This window comes from Amphibalanus amphitrite, unplaced genomic scaffold, assembly GCF_019059575.1.
Source record: "Amphibalanus amphitrite isolate SeventyFive unplaced genomic scaffold, NRLGWU_Aamphi_draft 000434F_arrow, whole genome shotgun sequence".
Taxonomy (NCBI): Eukaryota; Metazoa; Arthropoda; class Thecostraca; order Balanomorpha; family Balanidae; genus Amphibalanus; species Amphibalanus amphitrite.
The window spans coordinates 94643-118302 of record NW_024881928.1 but is presented as its reverse complement, the minus strand read 5'-3'; the positions used below and the strand labels follow the sequence as shown (position 1 = coordinate 118302).

The window sequence follows — 23660 nt, the reverse complement described above, 5'->3', positions numbered from 1 at the left end:
GGCAGACGCAGACCCTCCCTTGAGCAGGGCGCCGTTTCACTCAGCGGGTCGGTTTCCAGAATGGAACATGATAAATTGTGAGAATAGAGCGCGGCCGAGCCACCTCAAAGATAGTCCGACGGACGAGTTCCAGTTCAGAGAACCGGTTTATCGAGGTATCATTATAGCTAAACTGAGGGATCGCCAGTGTTCCACGATAATTATCTCTGTTCCGCTGTCTCATTTCTTCAAGCGTTTAACCACAAGGTGGAAATTTAACTGCCGAACATAACGTTATTGAAGCGCCATAAATAAGGCTCCAATAACACACTGCAATATGTTGCAAGACATAATCGCTCCTAAGACAGCTTTAAAACTACCGACATATATATCTGGTCTTTTGTTTCCTCGAAGAACTGCAGATATGCGTGTGTAAAAATGACTCACAAAAGTACACGGCATCAGCGCAGATGAAGATGGCAATCGATCACGAATCGGCGCAATTTATTGTCTGTCACCAGCATAAGATCAAAGACAGTCAAATATTTTTTCATGTGTGTTACGCAATATATTAGGCAAGTATTACGCAATCATTCCACAAAACACATGCTCATGTGATGCTGTATGGGATGATATTTGTCGCATTCAACGCAGAAAATCGAAAGCTCAAAGATCACCACTGCAATAAAAGTCCAAGAGACAGCCTGAGCTGCAGCTAGCCGACCAGCTGACGCTCCGCCCCCCCCCCTCCCCTCCGCCGCTGGCGCTGACTGACCAGCTCCCGGTCCGCGTCCGTTTATAAACTTTACAGCCGCTTCGTTAGGCGGTAGGTTCGCGCGCGGCCGCTCCGTTTATTGCAGGGCCAGAGGCCAGCCGTAAAGGCAGACCGGGCCGTCTTTGTCCCTCCAGCGAGGCTGCTCCAGTTCTGACCCATGGTAAACCAATAAATGGTGCGGAGGGTATAGGTCGGCCGTCCCTGGTGGACGCTGCCGCCGCGGCTGGTCGACCGGCCGACCGGAACCGTAAAACAGCATGCCGCCGCTCCGCAACACACGCAGATGCGAGCCAGTTTGGAGCCTGATAAAATGCTTCATACTATCCTAAAAATCGTCGAGAACCTTTTTGGAAATGTACAGAAAATTATGTTATCGTTCACCTCTACAAAATGTTTTTACTCGCCATCAATGCACCCCTAATACAGGTGTAGATAAAATTCAGATGGTATTGCATTAAATTTCACATTGCCTTTTCTTCTGTTGTCACAGATGAAGTACTTGTTCTAAGAGATTTCAACAAGAAATTCAATAAATGTGTAAAGGTATGTGTAAGATAAGCACAAAGTAGGCGATACCAATATTGATAAGATTGCTATCCTTCACCGTACTCGTCAACATTTTTATTCAATTTTTACATTTTAGCCCATCCTGCACAGTGCGTGCTGTCTTCTCTCCTCACGATCTTCACAATTTCACAACTCCTCAGCCCTGTGTCCGGGCAGTCCGATCGTGTCCCTCGGACACAGCGGCAGGTGGCCGCCGGACACGACACCGTCTCACTCGCCGTCCTGTCACGCTCCACAGACCTGCACGGCCACGTTTTTACCCCAAATGGCCCCGAAACGTGGCTTGGCCGCCCCCGCCGACTGCCAGCCAGGTATGTGGGCGAATTGTGCACAGCGAACCCCGCGCGCACAGCACACACGTGCGTATACGTGTCAGTCCGGCGGCGACAGTGCCAGAAGAACCTTCAATAGGCTGTTGTTTACGGCTGGGTAGACGTAAGTATGATGCCTTTTTAATATGCCGTATGTGTTTTTGTGTTTGAGGAGTAGAGTACCGCGTCAGCTGGCGGGCGGCCCGGTGGAATAGAGCCGCTCGACACGCGACGCCCGAATCCCGCCTTCGCCGCCGCCGCCGCCGCCACCGCCCCCGCCCGACGTCGGCCGTCTCGCTGTACATAGGTACAGGCATAATGGTGCGGTGTTTGCGGGCGGAGCCGGCCGGTTGTGCGGTTTTCAGCCGTCCAAACCGTGGGAGCGGCAAGATCGCCCACCGCTGTGTGATTTCGCATTCGTTCTGCACCACTCGCAGAGTGGGATAGTGGCGGGCCGGGCCGGGAGTTTAGTGTTGGACCGGGCCGGAGTTGGTGAGTCCAACGATTGCGGTCGGTGGTTGGTGTGGGTGGGAAGGCTCATCCACCGGTGCGGGTCGGTGGGTGCCGTATGGGGGTGGGAGCTGGGAGAACCTCACTCGCCAAGCAGACTGAAAGATGAGGTCAGTGTACTGTGGGTATGGGACTGCAACGGCGAGTCACTGGGACAGCACAGTGGGCTCCAAGTTAAACGAACCGTAGTCAGACATTTTAGAGAGACAGACAGCGTCACCCGGCCGCTGGACTCGTCTCGAATCCACCGTGTTCTGACCGCGTTTATAGCGTGGAGGTCATAGCTGGCTCGCCGAGTCTGCCCCCGGCTCTCTGACTGTGCCGTTGTGATTGGCACCAGCGCGAAAGATGAACGGCTTACGATGCGCGCCCGCCGATATCGTTTGTTATTCGACAGTCGAGAATGAATAGCTCCGAGTGGCCATTCGGCAGATCTGGCAACACACGATACCGGCCGTTCATCGGCAGCGATGGCCGTCGATGGCCTATCTATCGACGACAGCTGCTCACTGGGGCGGCCAGAGATTTTAGCCGGCCGTCGGGGGCGGCGCCGATGCTGGGATTAAATGATTCATGGCGGCCTTGGGCTGAGGCCGGGGTGGCGAGGCATGCCTTGGCGTCAGTTTCATGGGCCTAGATGAGCCTGATTATAAATGGCTTCAGAAGCCTGCACCGGTAACGGTCCATGATTTGCAGTCAGATATTCCGGAATATACATACATCTAACAGGCACAAATATGAATCAAACTTCAGGTCTACGGTATGACAATGAGCGCCCACCATCCGTTCGCCGCACGGAATCACTGATGCACTCCATGAGCTATCAATCCCCGATACTGTCAGGTCCTGTTACCGCAGTGCTCGTGACCTGGCCCTTCCCGTGCCAATCCTTGTACGCGCCCGTGCAGACGGTACTGCTGTTTACACTCTGCATAACGTATGAGCCTCTCCTAGTCGCTCGTTGTTTACCGATATTGATGCTGTAGGTAGATATCCACCGCTCCCGCTGCCTGGATCGTATCGGCTCGGGACATCGTGGGGTCATATCGGTCAGACCGCAGTCCCTGCCGTCCCCCGGCCCCCATCCGGACAGTGGCGCCCCCTGGACGGTCGGAGGAGGCAGCCCTCGCCCGCCGCCGCCGCCGCCGCTCGAGCTACACCAGCCAGTACCGCCGGAGCGCGTGTGGGGAGTGCGGCGAGGGTCCGTCGGCAGAGACGCACGGAATCTCTCGGCCCGGGATGAGTATGTGAGCCTGCTGGTGACGAGTTGACGATAGACGAGAGACGGACTGACGGAGAGAGAGGTGGTGTTGGCGGGAGAGATGGCCGGAGGGGGCCGGCTGGAGGCCATCCTCGCACTCTGTCTTCTCGGACTGGCAAACGGTGAGTACCGAATCGTTGCCATACACATAATTTCACCCTGTCGAGTGTTGTGTGCAAGAAGGTGTACTATGGTGTACTATGGTGTGTGGTGTACTATGGTGTGTGGTGACTGTTGTGCTCACTGCTCAGCCTAACCGTAATAAGCGAAATATGAATCGAGACTTAAAAAACGGACTTAGTCGATCCCCTCGGCGTTGGTGATAAGAGCGGTGAAATATCAGAGTGTGCACGGTTTAATGATTAATAACGCTCCGGTTGCATATGCTAGTACGGCGTAACATAACCGTAATAACGCACAGGCTCGCCTCTGAAGTGGTAGTCTGACATGGTTGTAAAAATTGCGTTAGGCTATAATGCGAAATGATTTACATTTCATATCCAGCTGGGGTGAGGGTTGCGTTATATTAATGCAGGATTTGCATTTCATTGTCATGCATATGATGCCACAGCTAACGACCCAAAATTTCACTATAGTTACCTCTGGTGAGCGCGGAGATAATTTATAACAAATCTGGAGAAGCAACCACCTCCCTCATTCTTCTGAAGGGAAACTGCGTTTCCTACTATTTGACTGCTTCCATATTCATACCTATCCCAAATGGTCGAGCAACCGGCAATAACTAAAGCAACATAATTTGTTTGTAGGTTAACATATTCATTCAGTTTGTATCATCCAGGCCGCCACTGGACGCATCCTTGACAGCAGGATGCACGTTCATATAAACTAAAGAACACCTGGCACTGGCTGCATGATCCTCATAACCAGGTGCTGCTCATTCACATGTGGAAATACAGGTGCCCTGTTCATCAAAGCATTACCACATTTTTGCATAGAACATTTTATATTCATCATGTAGACCTTTCACAGGAAACTGCTTGCCTTACATGTCATAGAGGCAACGCCTATCATTGTTCATTTTTACACACTTACGGCTATAGATGCAACCGAAGATATTTTCTATCTGAGCTATTTACTTTGCATGGATAGATCGAGTAAGGTTCTGCATATGCATGCATGCATGCCATCGCATGAGAAATACAAGGGCGATGCCCTAACGTTTTTGGTGTTGTTCATAGGTGATATGCATATGAATAAGGTGTTCGCTGCTTTGTGAAACACAAGTAATGACAGCTTATTGCTGGCACAACCATTTTGGGAAAAACCCGTATGGTACGTTTTTGAAACATACTTCCGTAGTATGGAAAGCATATTGCACGGCCTACAGGGTCGGTCGTGTGCAAGCATGAACGGGCAGCCTTTATGTATGTATAATTGTAACTGTCGAGCTGACGTCGATTTAGTGAGCACTGAGCATAATATTCTTGCTATTTTTCTCAAAAGGAATTCATCACTCATAGTCATCACAATAACTTTAACGTAGTAACTTGATCCGTAATAATACGGCTAACATCAAGCATGCGTGCACAAAAGGCAGACTCGGAGCACTTAACTTCATCGCCGTATTACATCAACTTTGCAAAAATAAGATGTCATAAATTCATGTTCGTTCACTCTAACCGCAAGACCGTGCCTGTTATTGGGCGTGGTACACCTTTTTCCCTTTTTAACAATGCGCAATAAACATCCTTGTAGGTATAGGAATGCAAAAATGCGAAACCTAATGCTCATCTATCAGGTGTTTTCGTGTGCTGACCTGCTTGTCTTTTGTACACCATGACAACGGTTTCTTTCCTGTCGGACTTCTAACTCATTAATCATTCTAAATGGAAATCGAAGACACATTTATTCGTGTCTATAATGACTGTTCTTATTTGGCGTTGTGTATGAATGCTGGTTAGGTCGGTCCCAAGCGGACGGCTTCGTGAGTCAAAACATCCGGCAATGGACTGGTCCATCGTTTTTGGGAGCCACGATGTTCAAGTGGCATAAATTTCCATTTATGAGTGCTGAATTTGGCTCTATGATCGCACGGTATTGATTTGACCTAAAATGCTGTTGGCTTTTAAAATGATTGAATTGTTTGAAGCATGGAGAAGCATTCAGTCTTTTCTGAATACAATTGCTCTCAAACAGCTAACCATGTCATTACAAGACGCTAGCTCCTCTGGAATGTCGTTGTAAGATCAGCGTGCGATTATGAGCGGCGCATAGGCGTGTAACATTGTTCTCTCGCCACAGCCGTGTAAGTCCATATTTTAGCATGGCTATGACAAGCAGGATCTTCACATGTGTCAGCCGACACGCCTACAATGCATGTCTATGAAACTTGTTTGAATTAAATTATGGAATTAAATAGCCTCTCAGAAGAAGTTGATGCACCGGTCATACTAATCCGTCAGCCTCCGACATCCCGGAACTCGAGAGCAGGGACGCAAATTTTATGCCGATTTATCCGAGTCGGTCAATGCCAATATCAGCAGGATGTGGCGCCGGCCGCTGCCGGAGATCTCACGTCGCTTCTACTCGGGTGACGCTTCCAGGAGGCGGATCTGTCCCTGTCTAAACTACTAACAACGTGCACCTGTTCTTGGAACATAAGGAGCCCCGGGTGACCGACCGAGACCAGAGAGGCTCCGTGCAACTTGGGCCTGCAAACTTTGCATCGAACTCTCCCAGAAACACTATTTTAGGGCATGACAAATTGACAGTTGAGTAACTTGTTGCAGATGTCTTCAGCTGTGACAAGCAGACTTCAAGAGCCATGACAGTCTCGATGTTAAAATATAGCTGACGCTTGTTTCCAGCTTTGTGAGAGCTAAATGCACGTGAATGGACTTCATAGAATCATTTTTATTTCATTCAAGTTTCAGGTAAAAGTTGATTAATGTCATCGTATGAGTCTCAAACAATCGACAGTCAACATGGAGTTTTCATTTCGTCCGTTGAGATCATCGAGAGTCGCTTTGGGCTACGCTCTGTTCTTTCTCAGCCACATAAGCAGTCCTTCAAAAACTGCTACGCTCAGCCTCGCCATATTTCGCTGCGGTCGATAAAACTGCGCCGTGTCATGTCACCGCGCTGTGTCAGCCCGCTCTCTGACCGTCACCCGTCAGTCAGCTGTCACCATGACAGACGCACGCTGACCTGACCGCCCGGCCTGCCGGCTGTCACCTCGGCCCGCCTGTCAGCCGGCACAGTTGATACCAAGAGCGCTGATACCCAGAGCGCTGCCAACTGTCACAATCGATACCCAGCACGTTGATACCCGTCACACTTGATACCCAGATCGTTGATAGCGTTCACAGCAGCCTTATGCCCATAACGTCGATACCTGTCACAGTGGATACCCGCATGTTGATAACGTAACGATTACAGTTGATAGCCAAAACGATCGCAAACTGAGTCACCTCACCCAGACCACCCCAAATATGCATGTCACCGCTGCCAGGCACATCACCAAACCCATGGTTAAACTTCGGATCTTCATGCATCGGAAATGATGCAGCATCATACAGCAGTTGAGTCCAATCGGCATGCGTCGCTCGCGCGGTGACAAGGCCACTGCGGCGCCGTGACTCTCCCCTGGCGCCGTGACTCTCCCCCGTGGCCCCGCCAGAGCACACGGAACTGGCCAGCTCACGGCCTCCTGTTGACACCGGCCAATCGGTGACCGTATGGGAGGACATGTCCGCACTGTTTGGACTCTCTGAGTCGCCGCACCACGCGGCCGGCCGGTCATGTCTGTCCCCGCGCGGCCCTGGACAGACCCCACCCCACCCCACCCCGTGTCCCTCCCCCAGTGTCGGCGGAGGAATGCGTGCGGCACACGACGACGGCGGCCGATGGCAGTGCGCCGCCATTACGGCACCTATAATCAGTCCACAAAGGGACGTGAGTTGCATGCTGGCGGCTCTAATGTGAAACTCAGCCGGGCGGCGGCGCGCGACGGTGCAGCTCGCCGCTCGGCCGCTCCACAATGACGACTCTCTGCAGCCGGCGCACGGCAGCACCACTGCAATCATGGCAGACCGACGGCCGCATTACGGCTCGTGCCGGCCCGCCACCGACGGCGCTCTAAGGCAGAACGGGGCGATATGTTCTGGCTATGAGGGAGCTCGTTGAGTGAGTGGCCCGAACGCTGCAGTCTCTTCAGCGCTCGTGTTGGACTGCCTAATGTCAAATGGGTGGAGTGCCACGACAGCTATCCCAAATATCTGACCTTTCACGAGACTGAAATCGCACGTGCTGTGCTGTATCTCCACCAGCACGAAGCTGGTGCATTCGACCTTTCGCCGACCCCTTGCTGTGCCCTGCGGCGGAATCTGGGTGACCGCGGCGTCACGACAGCCGCTGACCTCGTCAGGGGTGACCGGGGCGGCACGGCGGACCGGCGACCTCTGCTGCGCCCGCGGAGACTGGCACGGCCAGCCCGCTCACCGGCCGCCGCACCGGACGACATGCGAGTCCGTCATTCTACCACCATTAGTCAAACGGGCCGACATAACTGGGCAGGCTGCCGCGATGGCCGCGAGGCACGCGGGCACCCGGGGGTCACCCACCGCCCCACCCACTCCAGTGGAATCTCAAAGGGCGCGGCCGAAACCAAACCGGCCAGAGACCTGGCCCGGACTAAAAAGTACCGTTCCGGCCCAAGTCACTTAAAACAAAGGGCCCACTGTTGTCGATGCCAGCAAACTGAGCGAAAATGTGGAGCAGTTGCCAAACTAGAAGACCGAGTGGGTTTTAGGGCCTGTCAAGCGGAGGCTCGGGAAGTTGGCCAACTCATGAAACAGCGACCATTCGGGTCAAGAGATGATGTGATCATGAGCATGTTGGATTGGTACGATCCCAGATTAGATCTGGGATTCATTAACGACCAGTCCAAACACGTTGAATCATCTCTGGCTCGCCGCAACGACTTCAGATTGAGGATGTGAGCTGGCTGCGGGCGCCGGGCGGGCGGCGGGCGGGGCGGGGCGGATGCGTGCATCAGTGCACTCACAGCTCGTCGCCTCTGATACAGGCTCATGTGGACGCTTCCGGAGCACGCTGACCGGCGCTGGCCGCGTGCCGGGCGCTGCACGACAGCCGCCGGCGGTCGGGGTGCGCCACATGTAGCGCCGGAGTCGGCCGCGACTGAGATCACGGCTGGTCGGCTCACGGGAGGGACGGCCGAAGGCCAACTGGGGGCCGCTTCACGGAACTAACGGGAACGGGCCGCCGGCTGACTGCACGCTGTCGCTGTAATAAGATATGCCAGCTGCACGATGTTAGTCTACGCTTGCCTGCGCTTATCTTAAACAGCGGCTCATGAGCGTTCCGGTGTGACTGCGGGCTCACCCACTCGGGCTGAGCTGTCTCTGCAGTTTGTGCAGAGGATCTATGTGGTCGGCGGGCGCTCAGGATCGTCTGACCACCATCTCACCTCGCGCGCGACATGTGACGACCGAGCTAATAAACCCCGACCGGACAGGCGCGCCGCACACTGCACGTGACAATCTAATTTACACCGGCGATCGCGTTACGGCCGGCGGAGACAGGCGCGCCGCACTCGCTCGCCGGGAACGACCGGCGACAATGAGTCGACCCGTACACGGGCGCCGATGTAATCTGAGGGCGCGGCGCTGCACGGCGGACCGGCCGGCAGGGCGGCCCCCGTCCGTCGGCCGCAGGTCATCGGAGGGCATCGGGCGGCCGCGCGCCTCCCATCTGTCCACCAGCCGGGTAATAAACGTCCCTCAGCGGCGGCCGGGCCGGCGCGGAGGGACGGCGGCCGCCGAGCGCGCCTCTCGGTGCGTCACTTCGTCACGGGTGACACCCAAGGAACGCCACTGGTGAAAGGCCCTCGGCGCCCGCCCCCGCTGCCGCCGGCCGCGCGTGCCGTCCGACAGAGACGCCGCTGTGAAAGCACGGAAGGTGAGCGGACTGCGGTCATTTGTCATCGGCTCGACGTGCTATTCGCAGCTGTCCGAACGTCGGCCGTCGATTGGGGCGTGTTCATCGCTGTCGGTCGGCGGTTCACTGCCCCGTCAAGAGCCCACCCCGGCCGCTGCGGCGCAGGCGCGCGACCCGCCCGGCCGGCACTGACTGATAATGAGCGGACATTAAACCGGGCGACGGCTCTCTGACGGGTTACGGCCGCGTCGATAACGTCGCGGCGCCGGTGACGCGCCGTAACTGTCGACCAGCCGCGCCGGCCGTCACCGCCCCTCGCCGGAGCTGAGGGCCGGGTAGGAGCGCACCGCGGCACGCAGAACAAAGGTGCACTGTCGCCCGAGCGACGCGCCGCGATCCTGCGATACCGTCGTGCCAGGTCGGGCCGCATCGGAAACGACGGCGAGGGATGGCGCGGCGTCGACGAGGAATGGCGCCGGACCGGCGGACGGCGCTGACCACATGCGATCTGGAGCGAGTCCAGAGCACGGCGCGCAGCTGTTAAAACCAGAGACACACTGGCCGCGCCGCGTCAGTCCACGCCGCCGTGCGTCTGTTCTCGCCGCAGCGCGCGGCTGTGCGTCGCTGCTCGCCGCTCATCGGCGCTCTGTTTGGAGTCGGTCATCAACGCGTGTGGTCGGACCGTGGGAGATCAGAGGAAATGGAGCCGCTCCTGGGAACGAGCGGACGATCGCCGATCGCCTTGCGTGACGCACGGCGCTATTTTCAGCCGCGTGACACTGCTTTCATCCGTGACGTAACCTTCAGAGGAGTCGTTCAAATGCGTCCAATAACGTATCCAGCCAGGACGTGCCCGTTCAAGGCCCGAGACCGGAGCCCATCCGTTCGGTCTCGATGGCCAGAGGTCGGTTGGCTCCATTCAAGTTGTCAGAGTTTTTAGTGGGCCTCGCTAGAGCCGCTCAGCGTTTGCTGAGCCCAGATAAAGTCGGACAGATTCGCTCACTTCGGCCGCTCAACCAACAGAGGAACTTGTTCGCAGCCGACAGATTGACGTCAATCAGGACTGGAGCCGTCTGCGTCCGTCTGTCAGGCCGAATTTAAACTCTCCGGGCGGAGCCGTGCGTTTGCCGAGACTTCAACAAAGTTGTAACCGGAACTATTGCGAAATTCTTGGACGATTTATTGTCAAAGTTGACGTTTTTCTTTCTCATCAATGTTGGGAACTCAAACGGTTCGTTGCGCACGGCCGTCAGTTAGTGCCGTTTATTTCGGCCGACCTGGCGGCAGCAATAACCTGCAGCGTAACGTTGACGTCGACGACCAACTGATTCGACGGCAATCGATGCGCACGGCGCCGCCAGTGTCGGCGGCGACGGCGACGGGCGCGAGGTTGACCTCGTCGCCGCGCGCTCTGCAGCGGGTCGCATCGACCCGCCGACAGCCCGACGACGAAATGATATAGTCACTCCAAGCACCGTGCATTGCTGCAGGGCTGTCGAACCACATAGGTGATGTCTGGGTGGTGTGATTTATCGTGACGAGATTTATTTGATCCGAGTGTTTGATCTGACCCAGACCCGTGTGCTGCTAGGTCAAACAAGGTTCTGGTGGGAGGCAGTGCGTCATGCTTGCTCCCACTGGGGATAGCTCGCCCTCGATTGGTGCAGCTGTTGACGTGTCGAGTCGACTTTGATGCGTCCTGCGGGATTCAGCGGAATGCAGCAGCGCGTCGTATGCCCTCACCGGGCCATCTGTGACCCCTTCGACCTGCCGCAGCCCCCGAGACGTGTCTGGGCGGCCGGGACGAGACGGCGCCAAGTCACGTCTCGGAGTCTGTCACCATCAGGCGTCAGCGGCACAACGGACGCGGCCCGCCCCCGTCCGTCCGCCTGATGGCCTTATAATGACACCCGGCCCATCTCTGTCCTCCCCCTGTCCCCTGCAAGCTGTGCACCGCAGAGAGGGAGGTGCCCAGAGTTGCATGTCATACGCTGCAGCCGACTTTTTCCGTGGATTTTTCGTTGCGTGCGGCGGGCTGCCGGACGGCCCGGCTGGGCCACCGCCAGTGCGTGATGAACGAGCGTCCGATCCGGCCGCTCCCCGATGGGATCGGACCGGGTCGGCCGGTGTGAAAGACGGCCGCGGTGTTGGCTCAGCCGGTCTTTATCCGGCGCCGATCTGGTCCGTCTCCTCTCAAACGTGGAAGACGATGCGTGCCAGTTGATCCGCTCCTTTGAGCCGGCCGGCGCGCTGACGGGGTGGTAACGGCTGCGGACGCGTGGTGCTGCGGCGACGGACACTGCCCCTCGACACGAGACGAGACGATAGGCGAGATGGAGAGGGTGACAGCTCAGCTGGCGTCTCGGCTGACACCTCTCTGGGTCTCTGGTAGCACACCTCAGTGAACCCGGCCACCCATTAGCCGGCGACCTGACGCCGCCCGGCCCCGGCGCCGGGTCAGCTCACCTGGGTGACACGGGACCCGTCGCCGCCGGTCGGGGTCAGGTCGACGGTGACACGCGACTCGGCCGAGTCCGGTACCGGCCCCGGCTGGCGCCGAGCGGGCGCGCCGCGTGCTGCTGGGTCGATACCGACCAGGTAGGCTCCTCGGCGGCCGCCGGCGCTATCGTCGGCTCGCGCGGGTGGGCCGCTCACCGCTCCCCACCGCACGATCGGGCCGTTTCCGTCGATGTTGTACCAATTTCCGACCACAGCAGACACCGTGTCGGGTACGACGGAAGGCCGCCGTTTCCGTGTCGCGTGCGGTGGCTTCCCGTGCGCGCTCCGACCCGGCGGCGTATTCGCCAGTCTGTTTGATCAGTACACCTCCCGTATTGTGTGTCGTTAATGAGTTGACTCAGTTCTGTCTGACCGCCGGCAGCCGACTGGCCACCCGACAGGTCGCCATTGTGGGCCAAATGCAGCCGGCGCATTCATGAATTCCCTCTGTGACACGATCGGGTGTATAGATTGTCGGTAACGATGCTCAAGGGGTGTCGATGGAGCGTCGAGCGCTGCTCTTGTGGAGGGTTGCGCAGGTGTAATGTCCGGGAGCGCGATGGGGTGAAGAGTGCCACTCCAGGGTGGGACGGACGGGTATGATGGCGCAGTAGGATGTTTGATGATGGGTTCGGGTGGGGTGGAGGGCGTGGGGCGCGGCCCACAGTCAGCGGCCTGTCAACAACCAGTCACCGCGCCAGTGAGCCGGCGCGTCGGCCGGATTCACGCAATCATGTCCATCATTTGATCGCCCGGCGCCACTGCCCGCCCGTTCTCTGTTCGTCGCCCGCTGCCGGGTGGGCTCGCGGCACTGCGGTGGCTCAGTTGAACCCTCCATCAACTGAAGCACTGTGCAAATAACAGCCTCCAATACGGCCTCACACTGTGCGCTGATGGGTCGACATTGCAGCACGCACCGCCCACGCACACGCAGTGTTTCAATTACCCGGACAGTGTTGAGTTGGAGCCAATCGGTGCGGTCCGCCGCTCGACAGCTCGGACCGGCGCCGGGGCGACCGGCGGAGCCGAGCTCGGTCGACAGGCCATTATCGGGAGTGTGGGATTTCGGGGGCCCGGCTGCCGGAATTCTAATCGATGACTGTCGATGGCCGCCTCGCCTCGCTGCGTTGAGCGTTACGCTGTAAAGTGAGGCAGGGCTGTGAACCGCAGTGCCACATCGCTCATGCCTGCTCGCGAGGGCTCTCTCTCCCCTCAAACACCACCCAACGAGGCTGGTATAGACAGCGAGCCAGACGGGCCCTGTTTGCTCTGCACCAAAGGGTAGCCGGGGGCGATCATTGGACGGGCTTCCATCCGCTGTATACCGACATCCGGGAAGGGGATGGGCGCGGACGGCGGCAGCGAGGGGAGGCAACTGTCGCCAGCTGCCTGCTGCACTGCAGACCACAGCGGAAAACGGACGCGCGGACGCGCAACTTCGAACGGCACCAGGCGCCCCATAAAACCGACTCGGATGGCGTGGGCGGCGAATTGCGAGTGTTATCCGTCAGCGGTTATGCTGATTAACGCGCTCATTCGACGCTCCGAAAATAAAACGCCCGTCCGATTTCGGTGGCATATGCTGGGATCTCGTGAGTCCCCCGCTGGTGCCTGCGCAAAGCGAGCGCATCGAATCACGAAATAGGCAGATGATGTATGGCTTGCCTGTTCGCGGCCTGGACGCTGTCAAGAGAAATGAAGTGCTCTGTCATGACAAAAACGCTCATTTCTGATCCGGCATGCATTCGCCGGCCGACTCACCATTTACCAGCCGAGTGAGCGTTTGACAGCTGAATCCAGCTGAGAGATGCGCCTTTCGCCGCCACGAGACGTGCATAGATGAGATGCGAGCGGCGCGCGCGTCACGGATCCGGCGGTGCCCTCGCCACGTCGTCCCGTTCTGATGTTAATAAATGCAGCCACGTCGACAACGCTGGCAACTCGCTGTCGGCTAATCAATTAATGGGCGTCATTCAAAAGAGCATCAGCCTCCGGCGAGTTTGACACGGGGCTGGATTTTTGACACGGAACGCCTGCGCTCGTGTGTGCGTCCGCGGCGGCTCTGCTGCTGCCCAAGACCCCCTCCCGTGCGCTGGACACGATTGGTGTCGTGATTGGCTGGGGACAAAGAGCGTCTCGCCAAGAGACTTGGGGCCGGGGACAATCAGGGCAGAAAACCGCGGCGTCTGGCGAGCGCGCGACGGAGGGACGGACAGACGACGGGCGGACGGGGGACGACGACGGTCGTCGCACCGACGCCAGATGTCGCCCCTGATTGCCTTCATTAGTGCGCTGCGTCTTTCGTCGTCTTGATGGAGCCAAATGTGTCGCCAGATTAGTGTCTCTGGCCGACAGCGCTGGCCGCGGCATCAGACCGCGTAGATGGAGCGCCAGCCGGTTCAGCGACTCGGTCGGATAAAATGGCCAGAGCGAACGGCTTACAGAAAATTGTGAGACGCTCGAAATTAGAGCGAGGATGATGTTAAATCATTTATATTGGTAGTATATTAAATTCATTGCTTTTGGATAAAGAAGGATATCCTTTGGATGAAATATGCGTTTTAACTATACGGCTCGCTTAGGAATCTGAGAATAAAGACATGTAACCTGCTCAAAGTTACAGGAGCCATATGCTTTAATGCACCCATTCAGTGGGGATAAGTGCAGCACTGTGACATGACAAAGTATTGCTTGCCACGGCCGGTCCGAGCGGTTTCCATGGCGACGCGTCGTCGACAGCTGGGCCGGCTCTTAGTCGGCCGATTGTTCGCATGCACGGCTAATTTGCAGGCGCTTTTCGGGGCGCGGCGCGTCAAATGAAGCGTGCTCGAAACGCGACACCGGTGCGCTGCCGGAAAGGGTGACAAATTGGGGAGCCCGGGTCCCGGGGTCCGGGGTCCGGGGTCCGGGCTGAGGGGGCGGCCAGGTGGTGGAAGAACCCGGTCCCGGGCGGCTGCACTAGCAGTTGGTCTCACTAATCAGACCCTGCAAAACAGCTGGAAAGTAGGTGCCAGCGGCGAAGACAGCGACTGCCGTCTTCTATCACGCTGACAGCCGTTGATACGCGTCTGGAGTTTGTGATTCCCAAACGACCGCGATACATTCGCGGTGGGACTTCTTGTGGAAGCTAAATGCCCGCCATAAACATGGCAAACTCTGGACTTAGCACTTGGGTCTCTGTATATTTATTATTGCGGACAAAAATGGCGGTGTTGTCGGTGTGGCGTGGCGCCGCCGGCCGCGTTCGCTGCGGTCCCCAGATGAGTGGCTGCTGAGTAGGAGGGCACTGGGCCGGTGCGACCGTCGTGTTTATTCCTCTGTCTCCGCCTCCATCAATCAGAGCTCTGTGTATGCCCGAGCGTGCCTTCCGGGCAGAGGCCAACCCCTCAGTCACTTCCTGTATATCCGAGCCGTGCGCCGCGTACAAATAAACAAATAGCCTGTATCATCTGGTGGCCGAGGTGTCCCCTCTGCCCCTCGGTAACCACCAGTCCCCCTCTCCCGGTCCCTGCTCTCCCAGTCCCCGCCGTCCCCCATCTGCCACCTGCAGAGACGGCGGCAATTTCAGACGGTTTCCTTTCCCAGAGAGCCATTTCGGCCAGTTCTGAACCATTTTCCCGGCTGGGGTGACGCTGGAGGGGAGCTAAGTGCCGATCCTGTCCGGCGGCGTTTCCCTTCTCTCCCTCTCCGTCTCACCTCTCCCTCTCTCCGTCTCACCTCTCTCCCACCAGACCTCGCCGGCGCACCGGTATGATAAATAAACGGAGCACGGCTACAAACGGAGGCCTGCGACCGTCCTACGGCGGACTCTGCGGTTCTGCACCTCCCCTGCACCCGGCACCCTCCCGGCGCACCCCGTTCGCACCCCGGCTGCACCCCCATCACACCCACACGCCACCGGAGTGGCCTGTCAGCGCGCTGCGACTGGCTTAGAGCTCCCTCCAGCGGCGATCCATTGAGCGGGGATCAACAATTGCACCTCCACTGATCCCTCCCGGCCCCTCAGCGGCTTCGCACCCCACCCCGTCCTCTCCCCGGTCCTTAAACCCCCTCCTCCCCCTCCCCAGCCATCAGGGCCGCCCACACCTCCACGAAGATGTGTATCATGCAAATGCTGACAAATGATCGGATGGGCAAAAACGGCGACCCGCGCAGTTTTTGTAGCCGGCGGCCAAATGTACCGCTCTGGGTCGGCACGACCGCAGAGTCGTGGGGGGGGGGGGACATTCCGGAGAGGGAGGGTCCAAAGGGGGTCAGAGGGCTGAGGAACTGAGGTAGGGTGTGGAGAAGACAAAAATGGTAGCGTTGAAAAGGCGGCTGTGGCCTATGTGGTTGTGAAATGCACGTCGGCACGATGCACTATGGTTGGAAACGGCCTCACGGATGGCCGGGGGTCAACGCGAAAAAATGTTTTGCCCATAACTTGTTAATGCGTAGACCGACTGCGATGAAACTTTGCATAGGTATACCAGTGTCTTTCGTGCATCATACAGTAACTCAGAAATGACGAGGTCACGTCACGTCACGCATGTGTGACGTCATCATTGCAAGTATGTTATAAGTCGCCTATGTCTTTCGTTATGTTATCGATATCGCGAGGCATTTTGAACATGTTTTGAATACTGCTATTACTGAATGGATATTGTTGTTATGCTTTAGGGCGAGAAATATCAACGTAGTGACGCACAGTGTCTTACTATTGGTCATAAAGGGTCAAAAATTTGGAGAAAGAGTATTTATTATTTTTTTTTAGATTGGGCAAAAAAGTAAGAAATAAAATGACGATCAAATGACAAAACATGCGTCAGATTAACCCGGCAGTTGCTGGGGTATTTCCCCCATCCGCCGTTTGCCGGGGGGGGGGGAGGCGTTCAACGCCCCCAGCCGATAACTCGCGAACAAATAGGCGCAGCGAAACGCACGAGGCGCGGCAAACGAAAGAAGAACGCGACGAGACGATTCACATGAATACTTTAAAGCTGAATTTCGAGGTCACAGGTCGGGTCAAAGTCAGGTCAAACACTTGAAATCGGGCTTTCAGTAGCATGGACTTTAGAACCTCGCAATCGGTGCCTCGCGTTTCGCGTTTCGAATATATCGTCATCAGTTGGTCCTAAATAAATTCAGTCATCAGTTGGTCCTAAACAATCTGTCACAACTGTCACAACTGTCACAACCCTTCATATAAGTGCTAAAAGAGTGTCAGATCAATGTAGGGGTCAGTCAAACATAGGCCACTGGCCAGGGTCAAAGTCAGGTCAATCAGGTAAGCACATAACCCCGAAAATTAAAACTGGTACCTATTCGCAGCCCATGCATGACACATGTTTTATGGGTACTTTTGGGCGTAGAACACGATGGTGACATTCATTTTATCATACGAGTACCTGGCTGGTTGAAAAAAGATCAATTTCAGAAATGCATGCGTCATGGTCGTGAAGTAGTCACGAGAAATTGCCAACATTCAGTTCAAGATTTTGGAAAACGTAGAACAATGATCAAAAACCATAGATAGCCATTTGATTTGCCATGGTATTGGCAGTGTAATGGCGTTTACAGAATGTCTGTATGTCTGCTCTGTCGGTGGATATCCATATCCATACTCCAGGATATCCATACACGTTTGCACGATATCCATACTCCAGGTGCAGGGGTGAGCAGTTACTTCTTACGAGGGGTGCGGAGTCGAAGTCAGAGTCGGAGTCAGAGTCGGAGTCGGAGTCAGAGTCGCCCAGAGTCGTGGCAACGAGCCAGGAGTCGGAGTCGGAGTCGGGGTCGGTCAGGAGCCCGCAGTGGAAGTCGGATCGGTCCGAATCGGAACAGCTCCATCACGACTCCGAAACACTGGCAGGGGTCCGGAGTCGGAGACAGAGTCGGCCGGAGTCATGGCAACGAGTCAGGAGTCGGAGTCGTAGTCGGAGTCGGATTTGGCGCCACCACGACTCCGCAACCCTGCTTCTTACCATCATTTATAAGGATAAGCGATTGCAAGACTGACGAGCCGACCTGGTGCTAACGAAGCGACGGGTAGGTACGCCTCGGGAGATGAAGCTTCATGGACGATTTTGCGCACAAGTGCGCAGTCTGCTTTTACGTTCCACTTACGCAGAATTGAACAGAGATTTATTCTGCCAAAAAGCTCAATGGAGGTCGATGGAGAACTTTTTGTATGTCCAATGAAACATAAACGTAATTTTGCAAATATTGCTGTGGTGACACTGCAAACAGAATGCAATGCCGTTCCTGATTTTAAACACGCATGGGAAAAAGAGTCACTCCACTCGATAGCCAACATAACAAGGATTATTTTGATATATAATAATCCAGTTTTACAACGTCATGGAGGTACTCCACATGCTATCAACAGCGCGGTTGTTTAAACCTTTGACGGCGCACGAAAAAAGTCACTATCAGAAACTCCCGATTCCACGTACAATAATGGAGACTAAATGCGCAACTAAATAATTTTTGCTGCCCAATTCAAAACATTTCATCAATTTCCAACAGAATGACACCCCAAATATACATATATTCCGAAATTGCCCACGGCCATCCGTGAGGCCGTTTCCAACCATAGTGCGATGTAGTGTAACCGAGATCCAAAACCACCATCAAGTTCCCATCGGAATCACGAATTTGTGCCAGCTTTCTGCAACGGCTCGCGAACATTACGAGAGCCTCAAACCTCTGGCCGGCACAGATCACAGGCCGTCGGCCGGATGTATAACGCGCCGCCGCTGGTTTTCACACCGCCGCGCCGGCCGGCGGGTTCACGGACCCATTTCCAGGCGGGTGGAGTTGCCGCGCGCGTCTGTCGGTACACGGACCAGCGTGCAGCGCCGCCGCAGACGGGCGGCCGGCACGCGAGCCGCCATACCAGGAAACGAGCTAACTCGATGATCACGGGTCCGGCCGGTTCCACCAGGCCACTCCTCGGCCCGCGACATGCAGAAGAAGCCATCAGGGAGCGGACCACCGGTAGCGGGGTCGTCCCGTTTGAAAGTCATGCTCGGCGGTCACGAGTGGGTGCTCGTGTGAGCGCGGTTCGTTTGGAAACACTTGACCCCTACCTCCCGTAGCGCGACCTGTGGACGCTTATTGCTCATAACGCTCATATGGATGACTGGTATGGCCAATTCTGGATGTAATTCTTACAGCAGTATGTACTAAAGGTGGTGATTACGGTTTGGGAAGACAACGCCAGGTGATTTATCAGGTTGACCGAGGTTTGCCTCAATGAGGAAGATCAAGGGCTTTTTCGTTGTAACTTTTCTACAGAGACTTGCAGAAGTATTATTTAAATAACCTATGCCTCGGTGGCGCACATTAGTTACACTACATTGTGATATATTACGTTAATTTCTGTCGTTTCTGCTGACTGGGATGACTGTCTCGTGACCGGTCATTTTAGTCAAAAGGCTTTTATTATGATCCTTATACCTTACCATGACAATCACATTCATTTGCTACTAGAATTGCACATGCAACTGAATGAGATCCCATATCCGTCAATGACAATTGGCATGAGCCAATTCTTACGTAAGTGCTGTCTATCGTCTATCACAAGCGTGAGACATCCCTACCACCAATGGCCATGTTGAAATGCGTTGGTGTGCTGGCGTGGGCCAGACGTGAGACGCGTGGGATACATCAGATCTGCACCGAGCATTATTTGGGCGGAAACACCCAAGCTATCAACGACGATCAGCCATAAAACAGCAATTATGCGTACAGTCCAGCTAAAGACAATGGCTGGGCGGCTAGCTAGAACATGCATTCTTTGCTTTTTTGTCTTCAATTACACCCATAAATGCCCCTAATGTTGGATCATTTTACGTATTCCATGCAAAGAACGATGGATATGGAAGAACTGTCGTTGCAGACACTAGGTACCTAATGGACGCATACGGTTGACCCCAATTTGTTGATCAAAATGGTTTTCATAGAATGACAAGTTCTGATCTGAAAGCTTTTGGGTGTTGCCCATGCTTAATGACTATTTAAGTGCACGAATGTCAAGATAAAAGTGATTTGACGTAAATTTATGTCGGAAATTAGCGTCGTGCCGGGGCCTAGATAACGTCACCAAGCTTATTAAACTCGTACTACAGGGTGTCTCAAAAGTTCGTTCACAGGTACCAGCCATGCTTTTTTGTCAATAATTCTGAATCAACAAGAAATTAACGGTCGAAATTTTGCATGGGCATTGGTGACAACCTTCCTCAAGCAGTCCCATTGTTTTCAAGTGCATTCGACCCTTCATGAGCTCACAAAAAGGGTTCACCTCTGACCATGGGTCAGCCACGAAAATGTAGGTTGCAAAGTCGGGTATGTTGTGAAACTCTCGGTTTCAGGAGTAATGGGAATGGTTAAGTCGGAAATGACACATGGCTAAGTGTCGGCGAGGATGAGTGCAACATGATGATCATCTCATAAAAACGGTGGCTAAAATTTTTGAAGGACGAAACCATGCGAGACTAACGGCGTTTTGAACGACCCTCGCACGACAGCAGACTCGTGTTCCGGAAGGCAGCTGAAAATGCGGTCATAACTATTGAAAACTGGCAAGAAGGTCACAGACAGAGGTTACCCATTTTCAAAAAGTGCAGGTCATCGTAAAATAAAGACAAATTATAATTTAAAATTGTTTATAATATCCATAACGCTAATTTTTGGGGACAATAACACAAAAATCGTCAATGCCAAGGACACCTGACCCTCCAAAAGTCTCAGTTATTGTAAAATTTTATCTAACGAAGTTTCAAGAGGCAGATCTGCAACGAATAATTTTCTTTTAAACACAAAATCCCGATAAAACCACACGATGGACAGGTTTGGGCCGTTTACAAAGCAGAACATCTCCCGAGGAAAACACTCCGCAACCGAGCGAAGGTCTTGGCATGGGGAATGACGAGCGCTTGAAATTTGCAAAATTTGCACAATGTGTGTGAGAAACAGACGTCCGACACATTCTGCTACCATATGATGCGAAAAACCTACTCCTGGTACTTCCCGTTTGTTCAGGACTGGGGTCGTTTTGAAAAGGAAAATGGCGCTTGGGATGTCGGCGCCAGTCATTCATGAAGGAGTTAGCGCCAGAGAATGCCTACAAAATACTCAAGAATGGTGTCGATGCAAGCTGTCGGCTTTCAGGGAAAATCAGATGTTGCCGGGGAGCTAGTCAAAACTAAATCCGACGCAGAAACTGCAGGGGATTCCCCTGCAAGAGCTTGAAAGCTGGTAACCTTTTATCAGCCTCCGGCAGCTGACGGAGCAACAAAAATCGGTATGGGCAAATATTTTTGGGGATACAGCAAAGAAGTTGGTTTCCAACCTTCTTAATCAGTTGTCAAAGCATGCATATTTGTCTAGTGTACACACAGACACCAAAACCTTATACTTTTGGCCGGTTCTTATATGCTTTATTGGCATGGGAAATGTGTGAACGAACTTGTGAGACACCCTGTAAGGCCACAATTTTTAAACCGCGAGCGTGGTGTCGGGCTCCATTTCATATGCTCCAGGACTTATTTGGGTATGACTTAACTCGGCCAGTCTTTTTTTTTCAAACCCAGGAAGGACGAGCTGGTACGAAGCATGAACAGTGGTCCTGCTGGATTAAGCGCAGGACTTCATTCGTTATCATTGGATTAATGAGGTGTGATGGTTCAGCATTTTATTGCTGCACTGCTATACGCCTTAATTCGTGTTTTTTTTTTCGTGTCCAACTCACGGAGCACATACCTACCCGTAAGTGTTGCATTGCCATTTGGTGACCTTGGCAGCCTAAAGAGACCCCACAGTGCGCCCGGCTCCCCACTGACCCGGCGCCCTGACCTGCGGCAGGTGACGGCGCCGCACCTCGTATCACCGAGCAGCCCAACAGTGAGCTGGTGGTGCGCGGTCAGCCGGTGACCTTACACTGCAAAGCCGAGGGCGAGCCCACCCCGATCGTCAGCTGGTTCAAAGATGGCCGCCCGCTGGTACCCGGCGAGGGACCCGAGAGGTTCTTCCTGCACGGCAACACGCTCTACTTTGTGGAGGTGCGCAAAGAGGATGATGCTGGAGTCTACTGGTGTGTGGCGGCCAACCGGCACGGCGAAGCGCGCAGCCGAAACGCCACGCTGCAGATAGCAGGTGAGTGAGACCCAGAATTGGGGGAGGGGATGCCCGAGGGGGAGCGGCATCATGGCGGGAGTACATAGTTGAAACACACTGCAAACAGTACATACGCTTCAGGTCTTATTTCGTGTCCTCCGGCGCGCTGTTGACTTTCCAGCAGCCTTACTAAACTTACCGGGTCGTTACACGTTATACGTCAATTGTCATACGGTATTTCTGGAATGCCTGTAATGGTGCAATTGAATGCTAGCAGCCAGGACATAGTCCGATATCTGATCATGTTCAGGTCGGTTTCTGAATGTCGAGCATTGTCAACAAGCGGCTCATTCACTAAATGGCGCGCGCCTACTCCGAGTAACTGCCTACCGTGAGCGTGTATTGCGGAACAGCATATCTTCAGGCGTTTGATACTAGTGACATCTAGCGATGGAAATGTACACTCACGCGCTAACGCTGATGAGGCTGCGTGATTTTCACAGGCGACTCATCTTCTGCCAGCTTTGCATTTACGTAGACCGTTTTCATACACGCTTTTGGCATCAGAGCAAAAGCAATGGCAACTTTGTTCACATTTTTATTGAAAAACAATTACGCTAATCGACAAAACATGTCATGCATCTTTGTCACTGATTTTAGCTTTTTACTGTGTACATTTTTAATACCTCGCGGCGCTTGAAGGCTTCTAACGGCATACCTAATCTCTCCAATAATCCCATGGCAATAACCCCATCCATGTAGTCACTTGGCACGCTACCATTTGGCCACCTGTTACCTTCTCCGTTTCCGGGCCTAGTCCTTTTTTCGGAGAACCCGGCATCGTATTTTTCTCTTAACCATTCGTGCAGGCGGGGGAATGAGGACCCCGCCTTACCGTTCACCCTATCAGTGGAATTTCACATTCGTGTTCTTTCAAAGTAGCGATATTCATCTCGTCCGTTAGTCCAATATACTTATCATGCTATAAACGGCCATGTGGTACCTAATCGTCCGCCGTTAGGGCCGGTTCTGCAGTCAGTATGATTTGCACGAGTCGATTGGCGTCGCTTTGTACCCACCTATTACCACGTCTAACGACTGCTGCGCCGAAAACCGATCGCCATTCAGCCGGCGAGGAGGCGGTCCGGCCCGACGCACATCAAAGCCCTCCGAGTGCCGGTGGTAGACCGACTTATAGATTCATTGAAAGTCGTCTTCTGCACAATGCCCGTCTAAGCACCGCGTCTGCATAACAAGCATGATGCAGTGTATGCTAATGGGGAGGCGTGCGGCGGTGATGATTTATCGAGTGCGCGTCCGTCTGCAGTCGGGGGTCGGCTGCGGGCGTCTGCCGGCCGGACTCTGTCCATCGGCGGTCCGCAGAGCGCGCCGTCCCCGCCGGAAAATTATACCATCGTCCTCCGAACACCGACACTCGTCCGCTGCAGAACAGCAGAAACGGTGTAACGACACTGCATTTTATATCAGGACGGGCACAGGACGGAACGAACGAGACCGGTGGACGGGGAACGCGCGGAGCAGCAGCGCGACGCCCGAACGGGCTGCATGATCAATTCATTTGATTTCGGCTGACGGCGGTTCGGCTCCCGTGGTGGCGTCAGCAAATCCGCGGCTCCGCCGTCTGAAGGGTGGACTGCCGGCTCAATTTGTCTGCGATGGGCGGTGAGCGGATGGAGGCTGGGAGGTGGTGGAGGATGAGAGGGAGCGTTGTCAGCGCGGC

General features: G+C 54.7%; 1 protein-coding gene across 1 annotated transcript in view; it reads left to right on the top strand.

The window, feature by feature from the left end:
- The first annotated feature begins 3308 nt into the window (after positions 1-3308).
- Positions 3309-23660, top strand: part of LOC122391353 (roundabout homolog 2-like) — a 51012-nt gene continuing 30660 nt past the window's right edge. Inside the window, exons 1-2 of the mRNA XM_043385155.1 lie at positions 3309-3525; positions 21668-21958. Coding sequence (XP_043241090.1) covers positions 3465-3525; positions 21668-21958 — 352 coding nt within the window. The 5' untranslated portion in view covers positions 3309-3464. The remainder of the gene's footprint in view (positions 3526-21667; positions 21959-23660) is intronic.